The 21447-nt window shown below is 39.8% G+C and overlaps 1 protein-coding gene across 4 annotated transcripts in view; it reads left to right on the plus strand.

Moving 5' to 3' along the window:
* rps6ka1 (ribosomal protein S6 kinase a, polypeptide 1) overlaps nucleotides 1-21447 on the plus strand; it is a 60080-nt gene that overhangs the window by 763 nt on the left and 37870 nt on the right. For 2 of the 4 annotated variants that reach the window (XM_074660510.1, XM_074660511.1), the window contains exon 2: nucleotides 13233-13277. In XM_074660510.1, the coding sequence (XP_074516611.1) occupies nucleotides 13233-13277 (45 nt within the window). Of the gene's footprint in view, nucleotides 1-5865; nucleotides 6393-13232; nucleotides 13278-21447 lie in introns of those variants that run through there. The other 2 variants (XM_074660514.1, XM_074660512.1) reach the window with 2 other exon arrangements.

The following is a 21447-nucleotide window of genomic DNA, read 5'->3' on the forward strand; positions in this document are numbered from 1 at the left end:
GAAACGTTTACAAGGAAATATAAGTATATTTAAGTACTATAAATTCACTTAAAGAAAACTTTTAATCTAGTAGTTTACGGAGAGTATACTTTAAAGTGTACTTTCATAAACTAAAAAGTGGGCTGCAAGTATATAACTAGCAAACTAACAGTATACCTATAAATTCACTTGTAGTATAGTTCATAATATAGTTGCAGTACAAAATACAACTTGGATGTAAACTAGTTGTGTACTCAACGTTTACTACTCTTACATTTAAAGTATATTTTCATAAACTAAAGAGTGGTCCAATTTAGTCCTAAGAAGTATTCAAGTAGTACACTTCCAAGTATACTACTAATACATTGTTATTAGTATACTTATTACTTAAAGTATACTTGGGATTATACTTGAACTATACATGAGTTTACTCCATAAAATAAACTTGAAGTATACTTCTTTATTGTAAGGGTATTCAACACAATTATGATCCTCTACAAGAAAAGTACACTCAAATTCTGATGCAACTTTCCCTTAAAGGGCATGAAATGTCACAAGATTTAAAGGGATAAATAACTCCAGACTGGCAGACATAATCCTCTTTTCCAAGTCCCCTGGTGACGCTGCTGTCCTGGGACTTTACCGGAAATGTTTCCTATTTTATCCTCTGAACTGCTTTGACTTCTAGACTCCAATATTTAAAAAAATATATTAAAAAACACTGCTTTAACTTTATCAATATTTTATTAATGTCCAATGTTTTTACAGCATGTGAACATTTCTGCTTGCTGAATTATTTAAAGTATCAATGATTATATCAAAAGCATGCTACGGGAGGAGTTATTCATGAATAATTTACCCATAACACACACAAACAGATACCGTTTATAACTAAAGAGAGAACTCTTCATGTATAATATTGTGTTTTGTGGTTATTCACAGTCAGGATTATGGTTTGTTGGGGGATTAAAAGCCCTAGACAGCCTTTGTGCTTAACTCGTTGCTATTTATTCTCCATAAGAACGGCATAATAAGTCAAGCTGCAAAGCTATGGGGTTCAAAGTTCCTACAATGTTGAATGATTACCTCCATAAAATCCAATATTATGCCTTTAATCTTAAACTAGTCTATGAGTCATACAATACTATTGTTGTAATGTGTTTATCTGATAAAAAAACATGCTTCTTTTCCTCATCTTTGAAGCAGTGTTTGCACCTTAATGGATTCTGTGAATGAATCTATGCTGAAATTATTGTTAATGTCTCATAGTATATGTTGCACAACAGTTCCCAACAAATCTGCAGTTTGAATGTTTCCCAACAAGGAAAGGGCAACGCCTGATGAAAAGGCTGTAGTCATGAAAGAGCTGCCCTCCGTTATCTGGCACCCCCTGCTGTTATTTCTCTTTGAACCGAGAGCGAGGGACAAATGAATTGGAAAAGTTGGATTTATATGTCAGCCGTGCAAAATGGCACGGTGTCCCCATAGTATATTTTGCTTTATGCCAATAGTTTTCAAATATTTAGAGAAATGGACTGCATGCAAACATCTAGTCCTGCAATTTGTCTTCGCAGAAGGATGCTTCATGTGACATAGCCTCCTAAAATCTTAATGGTTTGACTTTAAGCATGATAGAAAATGCTGTTTGATACTGTAAATGACTCACATCATTTCACCATCACTCGTGGATTTTAAAGTTACAAGTTAAACAGAAAAAAATGTGTACTGAATAGTCGAAATGGAAAGGGTCATTGTGAATTCTGACCGAATAACTATTGATCTTTTGTTGAAAGGAAAATAACTGAGCTTGGCTGTATGACATCGGTCCACTAGTCTGACAAATCAAGGCTGATCTTATAATGGAAAACCAGTGGGTTGGGAAACTTTTGCCCATTCTTGATTTAAGTCCCCAGCACTACTGCGTCCTTGTGTCCCGTGTGCTGCAGTGGTTTTATAGCAGCACTTTATGTGGCATATTATTGATACAACTTTATGCGGCTCTTTCTCTTTCTCTTTCTGCTCGTGTATTTATTGATTTTGAATGTTCCAATATTTTACAATGGCTTGATCCAACTCTCAGTGAAATTCAATAACACAAATGATGCGTTACTGTAGCCTTGTTGTTGTGCTGAACTTGGCCTCAGAGGTGGTTTTCTATTAAGACCTTGTACTTGGCCTGCCCCCTTTTTTTTGCCCAGCCCAAATACCAGAAATACAAATTCAAGCCTCGACATGCTGTCTTTGCTTGACAGCGTACCCGTAAGATCATGTAGTCAGCAGTCTGTTGTGCATCGGGAGCTGTTACTGCAAAACGTAGTGTTGACAACAAAAGGAAACAAGATTGAAATTTAACAACCAACAATGGAGGATTGTGTAGCCCTCTCTCTTTCTTTTTATTTCTCTTATCAATCAATATTCCCCTCCCAGTCCATCTGCGACTACACTGTCCCGTCAGCCGTTTCTGTGACAAATGATAATCCCACTGATATTTGAAGTACAATAACGCTATTTGTTCATCATCTCTGTACGGCACAGAGCCAATTTTGAATCATTACAATGCCATCTTCTCCTGCCGTAGTCAGTCAGCAGAGATTGGATAATTAGCCTTGCTCCACCATTGAGCAGCTAATTAATTTGTTCTGAGCTGCAGCCCCACTGATGGCGATGATCCTTGCACTGCAGACATGAGCTCATTGAGCTCAGATGAGAAGGAATTATCATCAGAGGTCTGAAAGCAATGTTGTGGAAACCTGACATACCCAGCGTTATGTATACTGACATAACATTACATTTACATGTATGCTGTGACTGAGATATCCATCAGTCTTTCCATGTTGTGTTTATCTGCACTGCAGATGGGGTATATTTAGTGCTTAAATGCTGGGATGCTTTAAGTGGAGTCAATTCCTGGTTCCTGTGTGTGTTGCATCAACAAATTAATCCCTTGGATTAACTAAACATTTCTGCTTGATGCATAAACACTATTTTAATCTACTTTAGATGCAATTCAGGTTTACTCATCCCTATAATGGAGGGTAGGAAGTGGAAAGTAAAACAGAATAATGATCAAACACTTGTTTAAACGTGCCCTCGAGGGTGCCCTTCCAGTAGAGAAAATACCCGGTTTAACTTTTTGGCCCCTGCCCCTCAGGCATAAAGATGATCCCAGTATGCATTTTTTGGAAATGAACTTACTTTCACCAAATTTAGTAAGTGCAGTAAGTAAGGAAATCCTCAAAACGTGAAAAGCAGAAACAAATAGTGGAATAAAATCAGAAGTAGAAATAAAGGAAATACAGACAAAGCCTGAACTACATTAAGAGAACAGAAATAAAAAAAACAAATCTGCACAAATGAACATATATTAAAAAATATACACATGTCTAAGAGAAATAAATCAGAGAAAAGCAGCAGTAACAAATGAACAGATGAACATTGAGATGCTGTCTCAGAACCGGTTGCCACTTCACAACTGGAGCATGCATGTATTTCCATTTTAACAGCACTGTTTACTGCTGTGTGTATTTTAGAGAGGAGGGGGACTAACATATTGTATGATTCATTGTTTCTCCTTCTGTACACTCGTCATTGCTCTCTGTCTCCTCCACCTCTGGGGGTTTATACTCTCAACTGAAAATGAGGTTAAGCAGCAGTGTCATCTTTGCATCACTTTAATTTGCAGTCTGTCCTTTGGGGACCAGATCTGCCGTCTATCCAGTCACAGCTCAGCAAACTCCGCTCCTGCGTCAACACACCGACAATTCAGGGGATTGGGGGGTTTTGCTCCATTGCACACGCACACCAAGCTGGACTGAGTCATATTACCCATGATGCTTTTTGCCTAGCCGAAGGTGGGGGGGTAGGGTATCCCCTGGAGTCTCTGTCTCTGGACGGGAGACACCTCTGAGTCATCGCTGTCACCTGTGATGTCACTGGAGCATCATGAATTAAAGAAGAGATTCCCTGCAGTCAGAATAGCAATGAACTTCACATCTAACAGCTACAACATGTCAAATGGTATCAATGGACTTTCTGAGCTGTTTCCTTTGGCCGCTTCATCTTCCAATGTATTGGTTTTTATAAAGCATCGCTATTAAAAAGAGCTTTCCTCCACAGGCCTCTTGAGATGACTTTTCACCCCTCTGGATCATCTTCTTTTCATTCGTTCCCATGAATTGTCTTTATTACACCCTTCACTCTCACCACAGGGTCAAACTGAAGGTATGAAATTCATCATATCATACAGGAGGAGCTATAAACAGGGAGAAATGTGAGCGGCAGTTGTCCTGTACATAATGGAAAAGGGGGAAAGAGGATGAGAGATGAAGAGGAGGGGAAAAAACAAAACAAGCAATGGTCCGTCGCTCGGCTGCACTAAACAACAAACGCCAATATAGCATTATGAGGTGCCATGAGTGTTCCCATAGCAGCTGCTTATCCATCATGGAGACAAATCAATGGGTTAATGTGAGCTCTGGGAGGGCAGGCCCCTTTGAATATTACATACAACGTGTGTGTGATGGATAACCCTCCCCCTCTGTGCTGTAATCTCACCGTCAGACCACGCTTTGGTGGTATGGATTTGTCTGAAAATAAATTATCTGTACGTCAACACATTGACTTCCTTCTCCTTCCCTATTGCGTGTGGAAATGTGGAGGAAAAGGTGGCAACAAACAAGCATTAATATACATCTGTTGTGTCCATAAGTTGCATCACTTCAACAATGATGGCAGCATGTTATATGTGCAGAAATACTGGCACATCATCTACAGAAAGTAATGCACGAACAGGTTGAAACTGCAGTAAACCTTCAGACGTGAATGAATGTGACACAGGGTTTTTTTTCTGGAGTGAAGAGACGAGGTGTTGCATGTTAACAGCTTTGGATGCAAAAGCCACAGATGTGGCTCAGATGTGTGTGTGTGTTTTAACCGGTCACAAAAGCTCAGACTGGTGAGTGCAGGTTGGCCTATGATGAATAGGCTTCATCAATCCAGCATGCAATTTTGCACAAACAGTAGTTTAAACAACGACATCATGCCAATTCACTTTTCATTTTTTATTTCCATGAAATCATTATCTTAATTTGAATCAAAAAAAAAAAAAATTCATCCAATCCATCCACTGCGAGGCGGTTTTGATGCTCTGCAGTTGCCAATAGTAACCGAAGCTAGCCAAGAGCAAAATCCACTCGGCAGTGAATGAAGCGGAGAAGTGTTGGAGGAGGGTGGAAAGCTGGAGGGTGGAGGGGTGTATTATATCACTGAAGATTTCAAGGACCAGCACAAGAGCTGTTGTCAATGAAAAGCATGCTTCATCAATGTAACAATCCAAACAGCAATGGTCACGACCCAAACTCTAGTCTATTCTTTACAATTTGCATTTATTGTGTAATCTGTGTTATGTCATTCTTTGCAACAATGTGTTCTTAGACATAGAGGAACTGGTCATGTGTGTTTAAAAGCAACATGAACTAAACATATTTTCATGAAACATATTGGGAAAAGCAAACATGAAAAGTCAGTTGCACACTCTGCATCACCCTGCAAAACCCATCCTCTAAGTTTACACATCATGCAGCCACACATATATAGTGCTTTCTGCCTGCCATTCATCCCCATTTTATTAATTGATTGAGAGGTTTTCCCTTTGAACAGCAGAGGATCTATTGATGCACCTGCTGCTGCACCACAAGCATCAAAGACGTTTACGCATTACGTATTTGCAGTTCCTCTCTCCGCCAGGTGATGGCGCTGTCACACCTGGGCGGAGGAAACAAGCAAAGAAAAAGAAAAAGAAAAAGGGGGCTGGGAATCCTGCAGCAAATCCACCAATAGCAGCTCGAGTTGGAGCTTTGCTCGTACTACACAGAGCCACACGGAGGTCTCTCCTGCGCGCATCGCACCGCGCACACTGCTGGGAACCGGGAGAAATCACAGGCTCACACTGGGAGGAAGACGTGGAGATCTGATTGCAAAGATAGCACTGACTGATTCCTCCAGGTGGCTTTAGAGTAAAGGATCACACTGCTGGGCTCTCCTCTTCCTCTCCTCTTCCTCTCCTCAGTGCCTCCACCGCGCGTAAAGGGAAGGACAAGAGGGTTTGTTTGGTTTCCTGCTGGATTATCACTTTCAACAAAACACGCACAAGTGGCCAATTGGAGTCACATCACATCACAGGGATTACAATTGTTTGTAAAGCTCTTCTTTGGTTGTGCTTTTGCAGCATCTTCGTCCTTTCTTGAGCTGAGCTTGAGAGCAAAGTGCTGATAAATCTGCTGGACTTTGGAACCTGAAGTATAGTAAGGAGCTTCTTCTTCTTCTCGGTGTGAACTGCACTTGACAGGAAAATGCCTCTTGCTCAGATCGCGGAGCCATGGCCCACTATGGAACTAGTGCAGCTGGAAACAGAGGTAATGAGAGGTGAAATATATGTTGCATGCATTGTTTTTTTGCTTTTGCATTGTTTTTTGGCCAGTTTTTTTACTATTCAATTTGGTTTGGTTCAGGTAAAATGGCGCACAAAAAGCAGCAACACATCTGCCCTCAATTTAAAAGGTGTTCAGTCACCACTTTCTAGGGAAAAAGTTGGTTTAAACAATACACAGGCTATAAAATAGGCTACATAATTCATAATGTATGTTAAGTGTTGGAAATAAAGCATGCAAGTCAAGATGCCACTTATATTCCACACAGATCTTTTGGGGGACAATCCTGTATCAAAAGACTGTGATTTAGCAGTTTTAACCAATATGGAAATGTTTCATTATTACATATTCATGTGAGAGATTTCAGTTGCCCCCCCCCAAAAGCACTGTTAAGCAACTCCATTTCAAAGCTCATGCAGCAGCAGCAGAGAGAAGACCAGTCTGTCACCACTGTCTGTCACCTGTAAAATGCTCTCCAGTGAACTCTGTGTAATGCCTTTTCACACATGGCATCACATGAATAAAAGGGTATACTCTTCTTGGCTCATGTGGACCAGTAAGTAAACTGAGTGGTGCATTTAGGATTTAATAATGTACAATCTGAAGTTTGAGTTCTTTACTGTAGGGCTGCAGAATTAGTTTTTTCCCTCTGTCATTTATAGTTTAATTTACACCGGCTCTTGTGTGCACCAGTCTCATGCAGCAGTAGTAGCAGTGTGTGTGTGTGTGTTTCAGAGTTTTAATTAAACTGCCTTGTGAGAAGTGTCTGATTACTACACAGCAGGTAGAGAGAGGGTGACATTATTGAGCATGGACCCTCATAAAGATGGAATGGTTTACAATTAGGGTGAGGGAGAGATTTGTGGCCCCTAATGTATCAGGACCCCTGTTAATCTGATATAGCATCATTATTCATGAACTCTTCAATTGCCTGGCTGCTTAGTGATTGTGCAACTATCACATTATGGTGATGATGTGCAGACAACAATGTTTCACATTAAGGTACACTGGTTTTTAAAAAATAAAACCACTCACTGCTTTTTGTAATGTGATATCTGCAGGGTCGTCTAGCTGCAAGAATTTTGAATCAGTCAGCCAATTAAGCAGGTGAAGGGAACCATGTTTTGAGTGTCTGATCTCACTGATGAATAGCTCTGCCGCTCACAATATTGTCCTCAATCGGCTTTATCAGTCAGATTATAAATGAGGCTCATAGCCTCTCTGATTTGATGATGAAGCTGAGGAAATAATTTGCAAGAATTGTGAGAAAGTGCGTTTGCTCATTAAACTTGAGGCCTAGTACATGAAAGACATGGTAATGAGTCTTGACTCTACCACTATTGAGGAAGTAGACATTATGTCTTGTGCGCTTGCAGATACAGTTAATTGCAGAGCAGAAAGATGCTATTATTGGTGCTTTATGATGAATGAAAAGCCGGGAAATAGGGATGCACCGATACCGGATCGGATATCGGGCCGATACTGACTCAAATAGCTGGATCGGGTATCGGGTATCGGTGACAACGGGGCCGATCTATTCAATTCAGTTTTATACAGTATGTACATACTTTATCAATTATATACTGAAATTTTAATTCCTGTTGCTGGTACAAGATTTATTATTTTAATAATATAATAATTGATATCTCTGTATTTATTTGTGACATTTAGTTTTACAAAGTTAAGAAAACAATGTTTAAGTCAAGCCTGATGTTTCCTTACACATAAAAGAATGATCCCAGTCACTTCCACACAGTGATCGGTACTCCGTATCGGGCCGATACCCAAAGCCCAGGTATCGCTATCGGTATCGGGGCTGAAAAAGTGCATCCCTACGGTGGCTAATAATGCAGAAAGGAGCACTTTTGGAAACAGTGTCATCCTGATTTCAGACTCTACTATTTACAGAATTGTGCAGCATGTGAGTTGGCTGAGTAGCATATCACAGCTGAGCAGATGGTGTTTGAGCCTGTGGAGAGTGCTAAGTCTAATACGGTAAAAAATACCCTGCCTTTGGTTTCGAGTAATGGTCACAAGTCTTTCATAATAATCAAGTTCATTAGATCATTGCTAAAACTACAGTGTGTGTTTGTAAATATCAGCCTATATATATTGTAAGGAGAAGTAATTTTTGTACTCGCATGTCAGCATCGGCCCACCGAAATCCAGTATGTGTAATTGATTTGATCGCACCGGTCACTGCCAGTCAGTCAGAGTGGGAACTGTGCCATATATCTCTGTCACCAACCTACCAGTCAGCTGCACACTTTGGTTCCTGATGGCAGAGGGAGACGGCTCAGGGCTCAGATTGATTGAGCGAGTGAGACTGTGGAGGCCACGCCAGCGAGCATGTTGCGAGAGTCAAACCGTGGGTCTGCTGGTCATGTAGAGACAGATGGGACGGACACAGAGACACTTTTGGCTGGAAAATAACGGATTGAAGGAAAGAAAACGTATCACAAAGACACCAATCTTATCTTTAAACACAAAATGAATTGCCATGATAGTGCAGTTTGTTTCCCCATCACTCATCATGTGAGTGTTTGGAAGGTGTCATGAATGGAAATCCGATCTACTGGCTTTTGTGTTCGAAGCTGTGGCAAAGCAAGACATGTTCAAAGAGCGCTATTCAAAAAAAAATCTGTTTGAGCACTTTTATTCATCACCAAACCACGTGTGTTATGAATTAACTTCTCAGTGATTCATCTCTGATAAAGGCACCTCCGACAAATCATCCCCATGCCGTCCCTGTTGAGTCACTACCACCTGCATTGGCCACTGTCATTAGTAGGTTAGTGAAGGTCCTCCAAAAGATCTGAATCATGCTTCTGTCAGTGTTTATTTATTGCACATTAATGCTGGATCCACATTCCTTCAAGCTTTTTGACTCTTAATAAGGAATCCCACCAGTGCCAAAACTGAAACTTCATACTTTTGATCTTATTGAGGGCTGCAGGAGTCCTAAAACCCAGAAATGAGTTAGCATTTTAGCCCTTCTGGTTCCTTCGTCTGGAAGTCAATGGGTTTTATGAATGGGTTTTTATTGTCCTCATTCTTTTCACCGTCAGCCAGCCTTTCTTTTCTTTGCTTAGTTCAAACTGAACTCGCCATTTACTTTTACAACCTGAACTCCTATCTGATCAAATTGTATTTTGGTCCACCAATCGAGCCTGAAAGTGAAATCCATTGTCTCATACGCTACCTCCTTTTGCAGTATTCTCTCCTCACGTTTAAGAATAAGAGTGGAATTGTACATCTTCAGTAGACGGAGGAGATGAGACAGAGCAAAAAAAAAGTAAAAGTGTGTTTACTATTCATTAGGAAGGACTGCACAAGCCAAGACTTAAAGAGCACAGACAGGATTGCACAAGCCCGGATGGTGGAGAGAGATGTTTTTTTCAGTTATTACGTAACGGGGCATGTAGAGGAGAAAGTAGGGTTAACACATGGAATGTGTGCCATGTTTGCACGCCAGGCGTGGTCAGCGGTGCACACTCGAGTCAAGTACTTGTCTGGGTGCTTGCGCAAGTTCGTGCTTTGCTCCCTGTGTGCATGTGCATGCACGTACTGTAGGCTTAGCTGCAGCTAATCTGGGTGTGACCTGTTGAACACCTGAGCAGGGCTGTGGGAGTGGAACAGGGCTGGGTGGGCATGTGATAACAAAACCCTCTGCTCGATAGGAGCCCTGAGAAAGTGAGTTCTTGTGTCTGTTTGACTTTCAGAGTTAAAGGTTAACCTGTGAGTGAAGCCAAGACTGTACGGTTTCCTATGTTAGGGAGTGCTAGAAATAGCTGTTGTCCATTTTCTGGCATTGACCAAAAGGCGACATTAGTAATGTGACCTGCTGTCAATACTTGCAGCCAGTGAGATTACGAGAAATTCAGTCAGACAGGATCACGGGCACAGACAGAAGAATGGTTATTGTATTTCTTAGTTGCCTGGTTACGGGGCAGCGCTGCTCTAATCACGCTGTTAAAACACAGATTTATCTATCAAACACACACACAGCACCAGCGCTCTTTGATTGTTTGCTTTGCCTAATCATATAGGAGTCCTGTGAGAAATTAAAAGTTCCTGCTGCCCAGCTCCGGCAGGCTTAATAGGTCGGTCTGTAAATCAGTTTACAGCCTGCATGTGGCCTGGAAATTTCTTCGATTCAACTTAAGTGCATCTTGCATCGTTTTTCTGAATGTGTTTCTGCACAGTACAGTCCATGCACAATGGTTTCTAAATCCTGTTTGTTTAGTAACGTCTTTGAGCATATTTATGTGGCTGTGTGTGTGTGTGTGTGTGTGTGTGTGCATGCCTGCGCTCTCATTGAGGAAGCCCAGGGGAGGGGAAGCACCAATAACTGGGCCACTTGGATCAGCCATGCAAAGCTAATGAGGTTGAAATGTGTTGAGCAGCAACGTCGGGAAGGCATTGTTGACCACACACACACACACACACACACACAGAAACTCCAGACACTCGCACACTTATGATTCCCACCACTGGTCTTCACCGTACTGGATTGAACACACCTCACTGATGGCATAATACGAGATGAAAGGAAAGGAAAGAGTCGGAGCGTGGAGTGAAGAGGGAAGATTTCACTTTGAGATTCAATTTGTCTGTAACAGCACACTCTGCACTTCCTCTTCTTTTGAAATCACCGCTCCTAAAACACATCTGCGCTCGACTTCGAACTGCACTTGGTCCGCTTAATTGTTTCCATTTCTCCTGTCACCTCGCGTTACAGCTTTTATGACTGGCACAGTTTGGCTAAATTAAATTGCCTCCCTGGAGATGACGATTAAAGTCCAACCAGATGAACTGCTGGTCTGTAAAAAATGCCCGGGGTTGTAGCACCCATCTGATTTATAGCTGTTGGGTTATTGCTAGAGTGAAACAGGAAATAAGGAAGTGCATCCAGTTGCCAAACATATCCAATCTCTCAGCACAGAATGTATTGTGTGAGGTATTAGAGCGACAGTAAATCAGATCCACGGTCTGTGTTCGTTCTGTTCTTGTTCCTTCGGTATACAAGAACTCAGCAAAGCAGCTCTCTTGTGCTCCCTTTACGCCTCGCTCTGTGTACCCGTTCTGTTTAGTTTTTGATTGTTTTGGCCGCTGCTTGTCATTGTGTCGACTGCCTGTCGTGTTTTGTGCAGTCTAAAGGAAGAGGAAGAGGGAAGAGGGCATGGAGGAAGTGAACAACCCCGGGGTCGCCCCTCTAGGATGGAAACACAAAGCAAAAAGCGGGGGAGTAGTTTATTTAGGGTGTTCTCACACTTGGCCAGAATACTTGACTTTGGACCCACAAGTGCTTCTTTAATCAGTGGAAGAGGTCATAGATTTATTTTGACATGTTTTAGAGATAAAACACTACACATCATTAAAAGACCACTCTACATGTTAAGGTCAATGTACTATTCATAGGGAGGTGTTAGACTGTGAAAACTATTTTATTGTATTGTAGTCGTCTGTGGCTCTAGAGGAGCTTTGTCAAGTATGTTGGTGTGTAAGTTTTTACCAGAAAGTCTGCATTAAAAACTGTTCAATGTCAAGTTTGAAAGGCATGGGCATTACAAGGAAAGGAGGGTCTGACGAAAGACACTACTAAAGTGCATTATAGGAAGTGTAGGATCCTGTGTTTTTGGAGCTTGATCCCTTCCAGGGACTAAAAGTCAGAATATCTCGACCTCTGCTGCTTCGGTTTTGACCTTTTCTCTCTTGTTAATTAATTAATTTAATAATAATTGCAGTTTGTCAACATCTGTTTTATCTAATAGGATACAGTTTTCCCTCATCTCAGAGTTTTTAGTCACATATCTTGAGGTCAGAGGTCAAGGGACCCCTTTGAAAATGACCATGGCAGTTTTTCCTCACTAAAATGTTTTCGTACATTTTTTAGCGTTCTGTGATCCTCACATGATGAAGTCCTCTGTATCCGGGGTTCTCAACCAGGGGTCTATGAACCCCCAGGGGGTACTTGAGGGAGTTCCAAGGCGTACACAGAAAAATGGGGGGTAGTATGTTTTCACTATTTAATTCACTATAGAAGTGAGTCCAATGTGAGTAATAGTCATAATAGTGACCATTCTGATCATAGGTTTCACTTCCTCCATAGTTTTCTCTTCAACTTTAGCTGACAACTATAGAATTCTGGTCTTAATCATATTTAACAACCAAAATCTTTTCAGACAGAGGTCCCTGAAGCGAAATCTTATCAAATGGGAGTCCTTGACCTAATGTGTTTCAATTTTAGGTGTCCTTGATACGAAAAAGGTTGAGAACCACTGCTCTATATGTATAAATGCCCTGAGTCAGCTAGACAACGGATCTTACTGATGACGTAATCCTAATTTGACTTAAAAAGTACATTACAGGTATCTCTCAAAATCCCCTCTATCCTCTGCTCATCATTCTCCTTGTTTGTTCGACCTTTGTGTGCAACAGAATGATACACACACATCTAATCATGTAATCCTACTGTATGTTCAAAGTTAGCCGCCCACATCTGCCGTATGAACAACATGTTAATTTTCCGAACAGCCTTCAGTGAGCCATTGTTTTTACAAATAACAATGATTACCCTTTTCTGCGAGACTCACCTACCGGGGATCGGATGAACGATGTGTGTCAGCCCGAGATTATTAGGTTTGCCAGCCGAGGAGCAAAGTGCTAGATGCAGTGGACTGTTGCCACCCACACAGTCTTGCAAATATCCTCTTGTATCTCTCTCTCCCTCTCTTTCTGTGTCTACCTTCTTCACTCACACACACAGATGATATATGCACTGTCACACACTCTGACTGTTTCTCACATGTGCTTTTTTGACAGAACGGGCAGAGCACCGCTGAGGACGGAGTCACGCCTGCTGTCAAGGTACATGGCATCTCTGGAACACACACACACACTCACAAAAATGCAAAGACGCACACAACTGTGACTCAATATTCAGGCAGCTTAACATCCAATAAATTAGAGCGTGGACTTGGACATGCTGCCTAGAAATCTTTGGCGCTTGTTTGTGCTTTTCTGTGAAGGCGAGGAGCAGAAGGCGAAATTCCATCAAAGGGCAAATTCTTGTGTGAATCTTCATTTTGACCTAATCTTTCACCGTGATCTTACTCACATGTTCACGCAAATGTGTGACTGCGCGTTGATTTATTCATTTAGCAATCACACCGACAGCCCTCAGAGGGCATTAGCTGACAGGAGTTTAATGTATTGAATACTGTCTGAGCTGATAAGAGCGACAGTCCAGCTACTCTGATGTGTCTGGGTCAATATAATAGGGCCATAGTGTTACACATTCTGCATGTCCTCGTGTCCTGTTAACTTACAGAGACAAATGCACGTACAGAAACACAGTGAGAATCACCGAGTCAGCCCTTTCCTGCCTCCTGGCTGGCCTCTCTATGCTTTATTGTCCCCGCTCTGAAACGTGATCCTGTTTCCTCCTGTAGACTATTACTCTCCGGCCGTGTACTGTAGCAGAGGACAAGGAAATGTTCCTTATCGCTTAGCCTCTTTTTCTTTTTTTTTTATCTCCTCACTCTCGAGGGAGAGAGAGTCTGGAGAGTGATGTCGTCTTTTCTTTCAGTTCAGAACAATGTGCTGTGACTGAGGGAGAGCTGAGTGCGCTGGATGAGAAAGAAGGGTTTCAGTCAGCAGCACACACACACAGGGGGGCCCCACTGGTCAAAGCCATTACTGTCTGATGGTGAAGGGAAAAGACACAAGCTTCTTAGCTTCTTAGGTAGGGCTGCCCCCTCTTAGGCTATTAGTTGACTTATCGGTCGTTTTGGTCTTAGTCGAGTTTGTGGAGAAACTCAGTTTTACAGATCTGTAAATTAAATCAACTAATTGATTACTCGACTAAGGATTACTTTGGTCGAGGACAGCCCTATTCTTGGGAGAATGGGCAGTATGGTTGAGGTCATTATCATGATATTGATAAGGATATTTTTCAATATTGATACATACATGAGATGCCAAAAAAACTTCCTGAATTTATTTTGTTTGATTACAACTTGCTCTGAGTCATGAAGTTGAACTTAATTTTTCTCTCTATACCGATTTTGACATCTTTACTCTGTTTGTCTGCTGATACAAAGTAGGGCAATATGACGATATATATTGTCAAAACGATATAAAAATGTCTATCATATATTTTTCTATATCGTTTCTGTCATGATATAGGATAACAGCAGAAGGCAAAATTCTTGTGTGAATCTTCATGTTGACCCGTTTCCATCTTTTACTAAAGGTTAAGAAAGCGTTGTTCATTATCACGATATTAATAAGGATATTTTTTCAATATCGATACATACATGATATGCCAAATGTAAACAAAATCACATAAAATAAATAAATAATCAAAATACTTTTTTTTTCTTTCTATACAAAGTTTGACATCTTTACTCTGGATCTGCTTATACAAAGTAGGGCTGAGTTATATGATGATATATATCATCAAAATTATATAAAAATGTCTATCATATTTTTTTATATATATTGTTTCTATCGCAATACAGGCGAGGCCTATATTTATTTAGTTTTCCTCAATAATTTCACTTAAAACTTAAAAAATACTCAGTACGTTTCATTTGTCAAGTATTTAAATCACACGGGAGTATACAAAAATAGGCTTTACCATGTGGTTATTTCATAAAGACTATATTTATTGAATTACCAGAAAACATGCTATATCCTGATACAGTATATATCGTTATCGAGATATGAAATTACCTAAATGATAGAAGATTTTGGCCATAATACAAAGTACCAGTTTTCCCGAAAACTCCCCCTGTGAGCTCATTGGAATCATTTTTATGTGAGGTAACATGATGCCAGAGATTGCTGTATCAATAAAAACAGAGTTAGCAGCTTGTCATGACAGGATAAATGTGACTGAAAAAGATCCTTGATTGGTCACATCATGGCAGATACCCGATCTACATAACAAGATCAGTATTGGCTCTGATACAAGCGCATTTGGATCGGTGCATCCCTAATCGTATCATCCCAATACGACGCTGCTAAAAGTCGATTGTATTTGATTATCGCTCAGGCCTGGGTAGTGCTGTAATTACTGTATGTACGTTACATGTTGTACTAATTGATTGGGGAGTATCGCAGTAATCTGATCAGTTATGTAATCTTGTTAATTAGGATGACCTCCAAATGGGTTTAGGGATCTCCTGCCTGTTGGTTCTCAAACAAAAGGATAGATATAGTGAGATAGCATGATGTGATGATGGATTTTGGAGTGCATACGGTGAGAATAAGTCACACTAAATACGTCACACTGAGGCACCAGATCAGGTTGTTTGTGGATGAGGGTAGACCTCGTCCCCAGACCGTTCTGGCACCATTCGGGTAAGACGGTTGTAACCCGGCGCTACGGCGATCGATGCCGAGCTGCTGTTTAAATGCTTGGAATTTGATAATGGTTGCTGTTATCTACTCTAGCCATGGGAGTTACCTGGCTCCAGCAGACCTACTGTAATAGGAGGGAACAGAGGGTCAGAGGGGGGGAGGGGAGAAAGGTAACGATTGAGACTAAAACCCCTTTCCCACTGGGCAAAATAACCCAATAACACCCACTAACATCTGGCTTTTTCCTTCAGTGGGAAAGGTTACAATCGGCATTCATTCCCAGGACAAATGACTCTGATTGGCAGTGATGGAAGAGAGTCGCTGCCGTGGCTGGCTGACCTGACATTTAAACCTGAAATAAGCTTTGAAACAGTAAAGTGATTGTCCTTAGCGTTAAGGTATGTGTGTGTGTACGTGTGTGTGGGTTTGAGGGCAGTGAGGTTAAGTCGGTCCTCTGCCCCTGGAGAAGACATCTACAGCACTAATGAGCCATCTCCTGTCGCCTGACACTGACCTCTCTCTCTCTCCGGCTCTTCACATGCTGTAAAAATGGGTGAATGCACAAGAGCATATTACTCGGCTAGTAGCGCCGCTTTTGTCCCTCCCATTCTTTTTCTGAGCCATTAACCTGAAGCAGTAGGTAAGGCACCCCAGCAGGCTGCTGTCTAAAGGGTTTCAACCCACTGACTAGCCTTTTTCATCATCTGTTTCATGACAGGGGACACATAAAAATAGGATGAAACAAGGTAGAAAGCAACCTCTATAGTGCTGACTATAGGCTGTAACTCATTTTCATTACTCATAGATTATCTATTTAATTAATTGACAAACCTGAGGGTCGGGACTAGGGCTGTGTATTGGCGATACATATCGTGATACAGGTTATGATTCATGATATATTGGGATATATTGAGATATTGTAAGCAAGGCGATATATTGCAATTTTTTAAAGCAATTTTTAGGAAAACTGTCAGTATAAAGAACACACCACATGCATTAAAATCTGAGTAAAAAAGTTTACTTTTTTGTTCAATCAGTTTTTTGTTCACGCATATCTTTGCAAATAAAATAAAATATTGACTGAGTTAATCTTTGCATGGAAACTATTAATTAAAAAATGATAAAGTTTTTTTGAGAATCGATACAGTATCACAAAACATATTTTTGATATTTTCTTGCACCCCTAGTTGAGTGTGAAATCAATCCAAGGGGTCGCGAGATGATCACAATGGTAAGAAATAAGAACAAACTAAATACTGATGCACAGACTTGTCTCTAATCTTTGCTTCTTTCGTGTGAAATACTGTATAGTTTCACACTTTGAGGCTTCTAAACATTATTCTGATGAAATGATCTGAGAAGGGAAAGGAATTTATCGATTGAACTGCTCATAACTTAATAGATACGCAACCTTTGATGGAAGGTTGCATGGAGATATTGCTTCATGATAAGGGATATCACAAGCCAAAAAGTTTGGAAACCAAGATGTTTTCTTTGAACTGCAGCCAAAACCCAAAGATGTTTAATTTACAATGAAATAAAACAGAAAAATTGTACAGTCTTAGCACTAGTGAAAGTATCAATATCATATACATAATAGAGCAGATACTCAGTATACTTCTGGGAACACATCCCCAAAGCCTAAAAAAGGAAGGAATTTATCTTTTTTTGGAACGTGAGAATCACAACACTCAAACAAATACCAAGAAGTTGGAAAAAATTTAACCTTCCAAGGTAAACAAGTGGCTGGAAACAGTAGAAGACATATATAGAGTATGAAAAAAGGTAATCTATAAAAGATGTTTAAAGTAACATGCATGAAACTGTAACAGAAAGTCCTAGCAGCAGTAGAAATATCAACTGAAACATTAAATGAAACATGTTTTCATCTATGCACTGTGTTATCTGTAGATTAAAGATAAAAAAATATTTTAAAAAAGTGTGTAAAGATGTTTAAATAACTGAAAGGAAATGTATCAACGATATGTGCTGACATAAAAAAACATTAAAAAAGAAAGTATAAGACGAGAAGTGAAAGTACTATAACGACCATCTTTTGTTTTATTGCACATTTCTCTATTTGACGTTTCCCCAGCTCTCATCAGCTCAGTGCAGCTTAAAAGAGATAAAAACTGGTGTGACAGAACAGTAAAATGGCAAATGGCCTCTGGTGAGGTTCACTGATGGGATGATGAGACAGCAGAGCACGGTCACCTGAGAGGATCCTCATCTGATCGGTGTCGTCGCTGGGGGATGATGTTACCCAGTAATTTACTCCCTGGCAATAAGCCAGGCTTACAGTGATCGGCTCCCACACAGTGTGGAAATAGGCCTTTTTTCTAGCAAACAAATCACATCTGCCTCATTGCCCTTGAGGGTAACTGGCAGAAAGATTTGTTCTAAAAGCTGAAACAATGGATATGACAGCTTCGTTTCCAAGACTGAAGTGCTGCAGGAATGTGATTTTGATAAAAGAGTGAGAGTTTAGCTGTCCACTGCGAGACTGTCAGTAGGAAGTGATAATGTATCAGCCTGGCAGGCAAAAGTGACCTCAGATCAGGACATGAATCAGGCCATATTTGGACGTCTTGCAATGATTTCGTAAGATCCGGTTACTGCTGTTGGCAGCTGTTTTACAGGTGTTAAAAAAACAGCTTTATCGGCGTCAATTTTCATAATCAAATAATGTGTTTCTCAAGCAAAAACAGCAGTAATTCTCTGGTTTCAGCTTCTCCAATGTGAGGATTTGTTGCTTTTCTCTGTTTTTAAATATAATTGTAAATAGAATATCTCTGGCTTTTGGTCCGTTGGTTATTTAGATATTTAAAGAGGTCAGCTTGGACTCTTGGGAAAGTGTGATTTTCACTATTTCCTGGCTGTTTCTATTTTTAGACTAAATGCTCAATTGGTTAATCATCCAATGAGGATGTCCCATTGATTCTCTACACCAGATTAAGTTGTTAAGTGTGGACTAACCAAGTTAAACAATCACCAGTCAACAACATTACAGAATAATCCACTAATGTGAATGGTGCCAACACGAGACAGCCGAACCTGAACAAAAAATAACTGTAACTGTCAGAGTTTGTTTGGAAAAGAGATTGAAATGAATGGCCCTCAGCAAACCCTAATACATCATACTGTACACCTCCATCAGCTAGAAAACAAGTTAACTCATTTAAGGAATCTTAGCGTTTCCATCCATAGAGCTGATAAAAACTGATCAACAATGCTCTGATCTGACTGACAAACTAAGTTAATCTAAGCTAATTTATTCAGTCTTGTTGTAATTTACAGACCAAATACATTAGCCGGCCTTATTAATCGAGTCTAAATGAAGTAACAATAGTCTCTCATTGATAATTGTGTTTTGCTTTGTTAGTGGAGCTGAGTCACTTGGTCTAAATTAAATCATTGTGTGTGTATATATATATACCTCTGTCTGTTTGTGTGACAAAGACTGCAGAAACAAAATGTGTGTTAATCTATGTAAAATACAATGTGACTTGATCTATCTCTATATATCTATCGATAGATCTATTTATATCTAGGATCTACAGTATATATCGATCTACAGTATATCGACCTCTATTTATCTCTCTCAACGGTTGCTTATTTAGTTGTGAATAAATATTGTTATACGTAAATACTTTTTTCCTATATCAATATTTATCGATGACTAAATAAGCATCCGTTAAAGTTAAAAGAAAAAACATCCACAGTCATTATTTATTAAGAATTTAACTTCATCAGGATTCCAACCTGGGGTCCGCCAAAGATCTCAGAGGGTGCGCCAGGATTTGTCTGCTCTGAGGTTGTCAAAATTAGATTTGCCTGTAACTAAAATCATAATAACACACTTACTAGATAATTTATACAAACATCGGTTTATAAAACTATTTAAAAAGATATATTTTTTGCTACTTAGTAGGCCACATTCTGTTTAAACCCAGCATTTTTGCACAGTTGCAGATAAAGATCAGGCTACACTAATATTATTAGTATTATGCTATTAGTAGAATTAGATTCCAGTGGTGACTGCGTAGGATTGTTTCCGACTCAAGTGATCCAAACATTTCCAATAACTCCAGAGCATTGTGAAGTCCAAAAGTCAGAATTTACTGAAAAAAGGAGAGACGTAATCATTTCCAAAACTCACAACATGTTTTTATCTAACGAAATATTCTGCTTCAATCCATATTTGTTGGCGTTTCAATACATTTGAGGACGTCATCTTGGGCTTTGGGAAACACTGATCAACATTTTTTCACTATTTTTCGGAGATTTTATAGATCAAACAACTGATCGATTAATCGACAATGAAAATAATCGTTAATAGTTCAAACAAGTGAGACACAAATTAACAAATACAGAAATCTCATATATGAAATAACTAAAACTGTCCTAACTTAGGTTGATTCTAATTGTGTTGATTGAAAAAATAAGTTTTCTTGGCCATTTTCTTGAAATATGGCAATCAAACGTTGGCAACCACTTTTAGAAGTTCCTGACGGGCCATAGTAAGGATTCAAGTGATATTTTGCTTTTTATACTTTATCCAATCGTGCATCATAAATCTCAGTTGATGCCTTCATGAAAATATTAAATTAGCTTGATTAACAGGGGCCATTAAAGCATTCAGGACAAACCTCTCAGGCCTTATGTTTTATTCCCGCAGATTGGTACAGTTGATTGATTTTTACTTTTTATTACATCTTTTAGTACAACATTTAAATTATTGCCTGACCCTCAAGAACTTGTGCTACTACGGCAATGTGAGGAGAATTGGTTGTCATGGTTTCACATCAAAGCAGCTGACAGCAGCTCGGCAACAGAAAAAGCAGGATTTATAATTGGCTAATTCCAGATTTTCAATGTTCCTGTAAATGGAGGACACAGTCTGAGGACACAGCTTTTGTAGTTGTTGCAGAAATAAGGCAGTTGGGAAGAGGACATGGCAGCTGCTAGAACCATTGTGGTGGTGTTCATTATAAGCAGCATGTTGAAGGACCAAACCAAGACATTCATGAATAACGTCCCTGGATGTAACAAGGTGGGATGTCACAGTGTCTGGTTGACATTTTGGCTCAGTGTGGTTGTGCATGAGGATTAAGATAGGAATAGTATAGTCATTTCCTGGCAAAAAATATGAGGCTTGGGCTCTAGGAAACTGTGTTGGACATTTATTTTAACATTTTACAGCCCAAGATATTAAAGTTTTGAACTAACTGAGCGCATGGATGGATTATATGGAAGTGGATTATGTTGCAGGAGTGGTTTTGGATTCCCCAGAGCCCAATGTGACCTTCAAAATGCATGTTTCACAAATACAGGCCAAAGCCCAAAGATATTTCATTGATATCAAGTAGTTGTCAACTATTATATTAATCGCCAACTATTTTGATAATCGATTAATCGTTTTGAGTAATTTAAGAAGAAAAAATCGAAATTTTGATTCCAGCTTCTTAAATGTGAATATTGTTTTTGGTTTCTTTCCTCCTCTATGACAGTAAACTGAATATCTTTGAGTTGAGGGGCAGAACAAGACATTTGAGGACCTCATTTTTGACTAATCAAGATTTTTCACCACTTTCTGATATCTGATAGATAAAACAACTTATCGATTAATCAAGAAAATAGTTGACAGATTAATCGGCAATGAAAATAATCG

Source organism: Sebastes fasciatus, chromosome 15, assembly GCF_043250625.1.
Source record: "Sebastes fasciatus isolate fSebFas1 chromosome 15, fSebFas1.pri, whole genome shotgun sequence".
NCBI lineage: Eukaryota > Metazoa > Chordata > Actinopteri > Perciformes > Sebastidae > Sebastes > Sebastes fasciatus.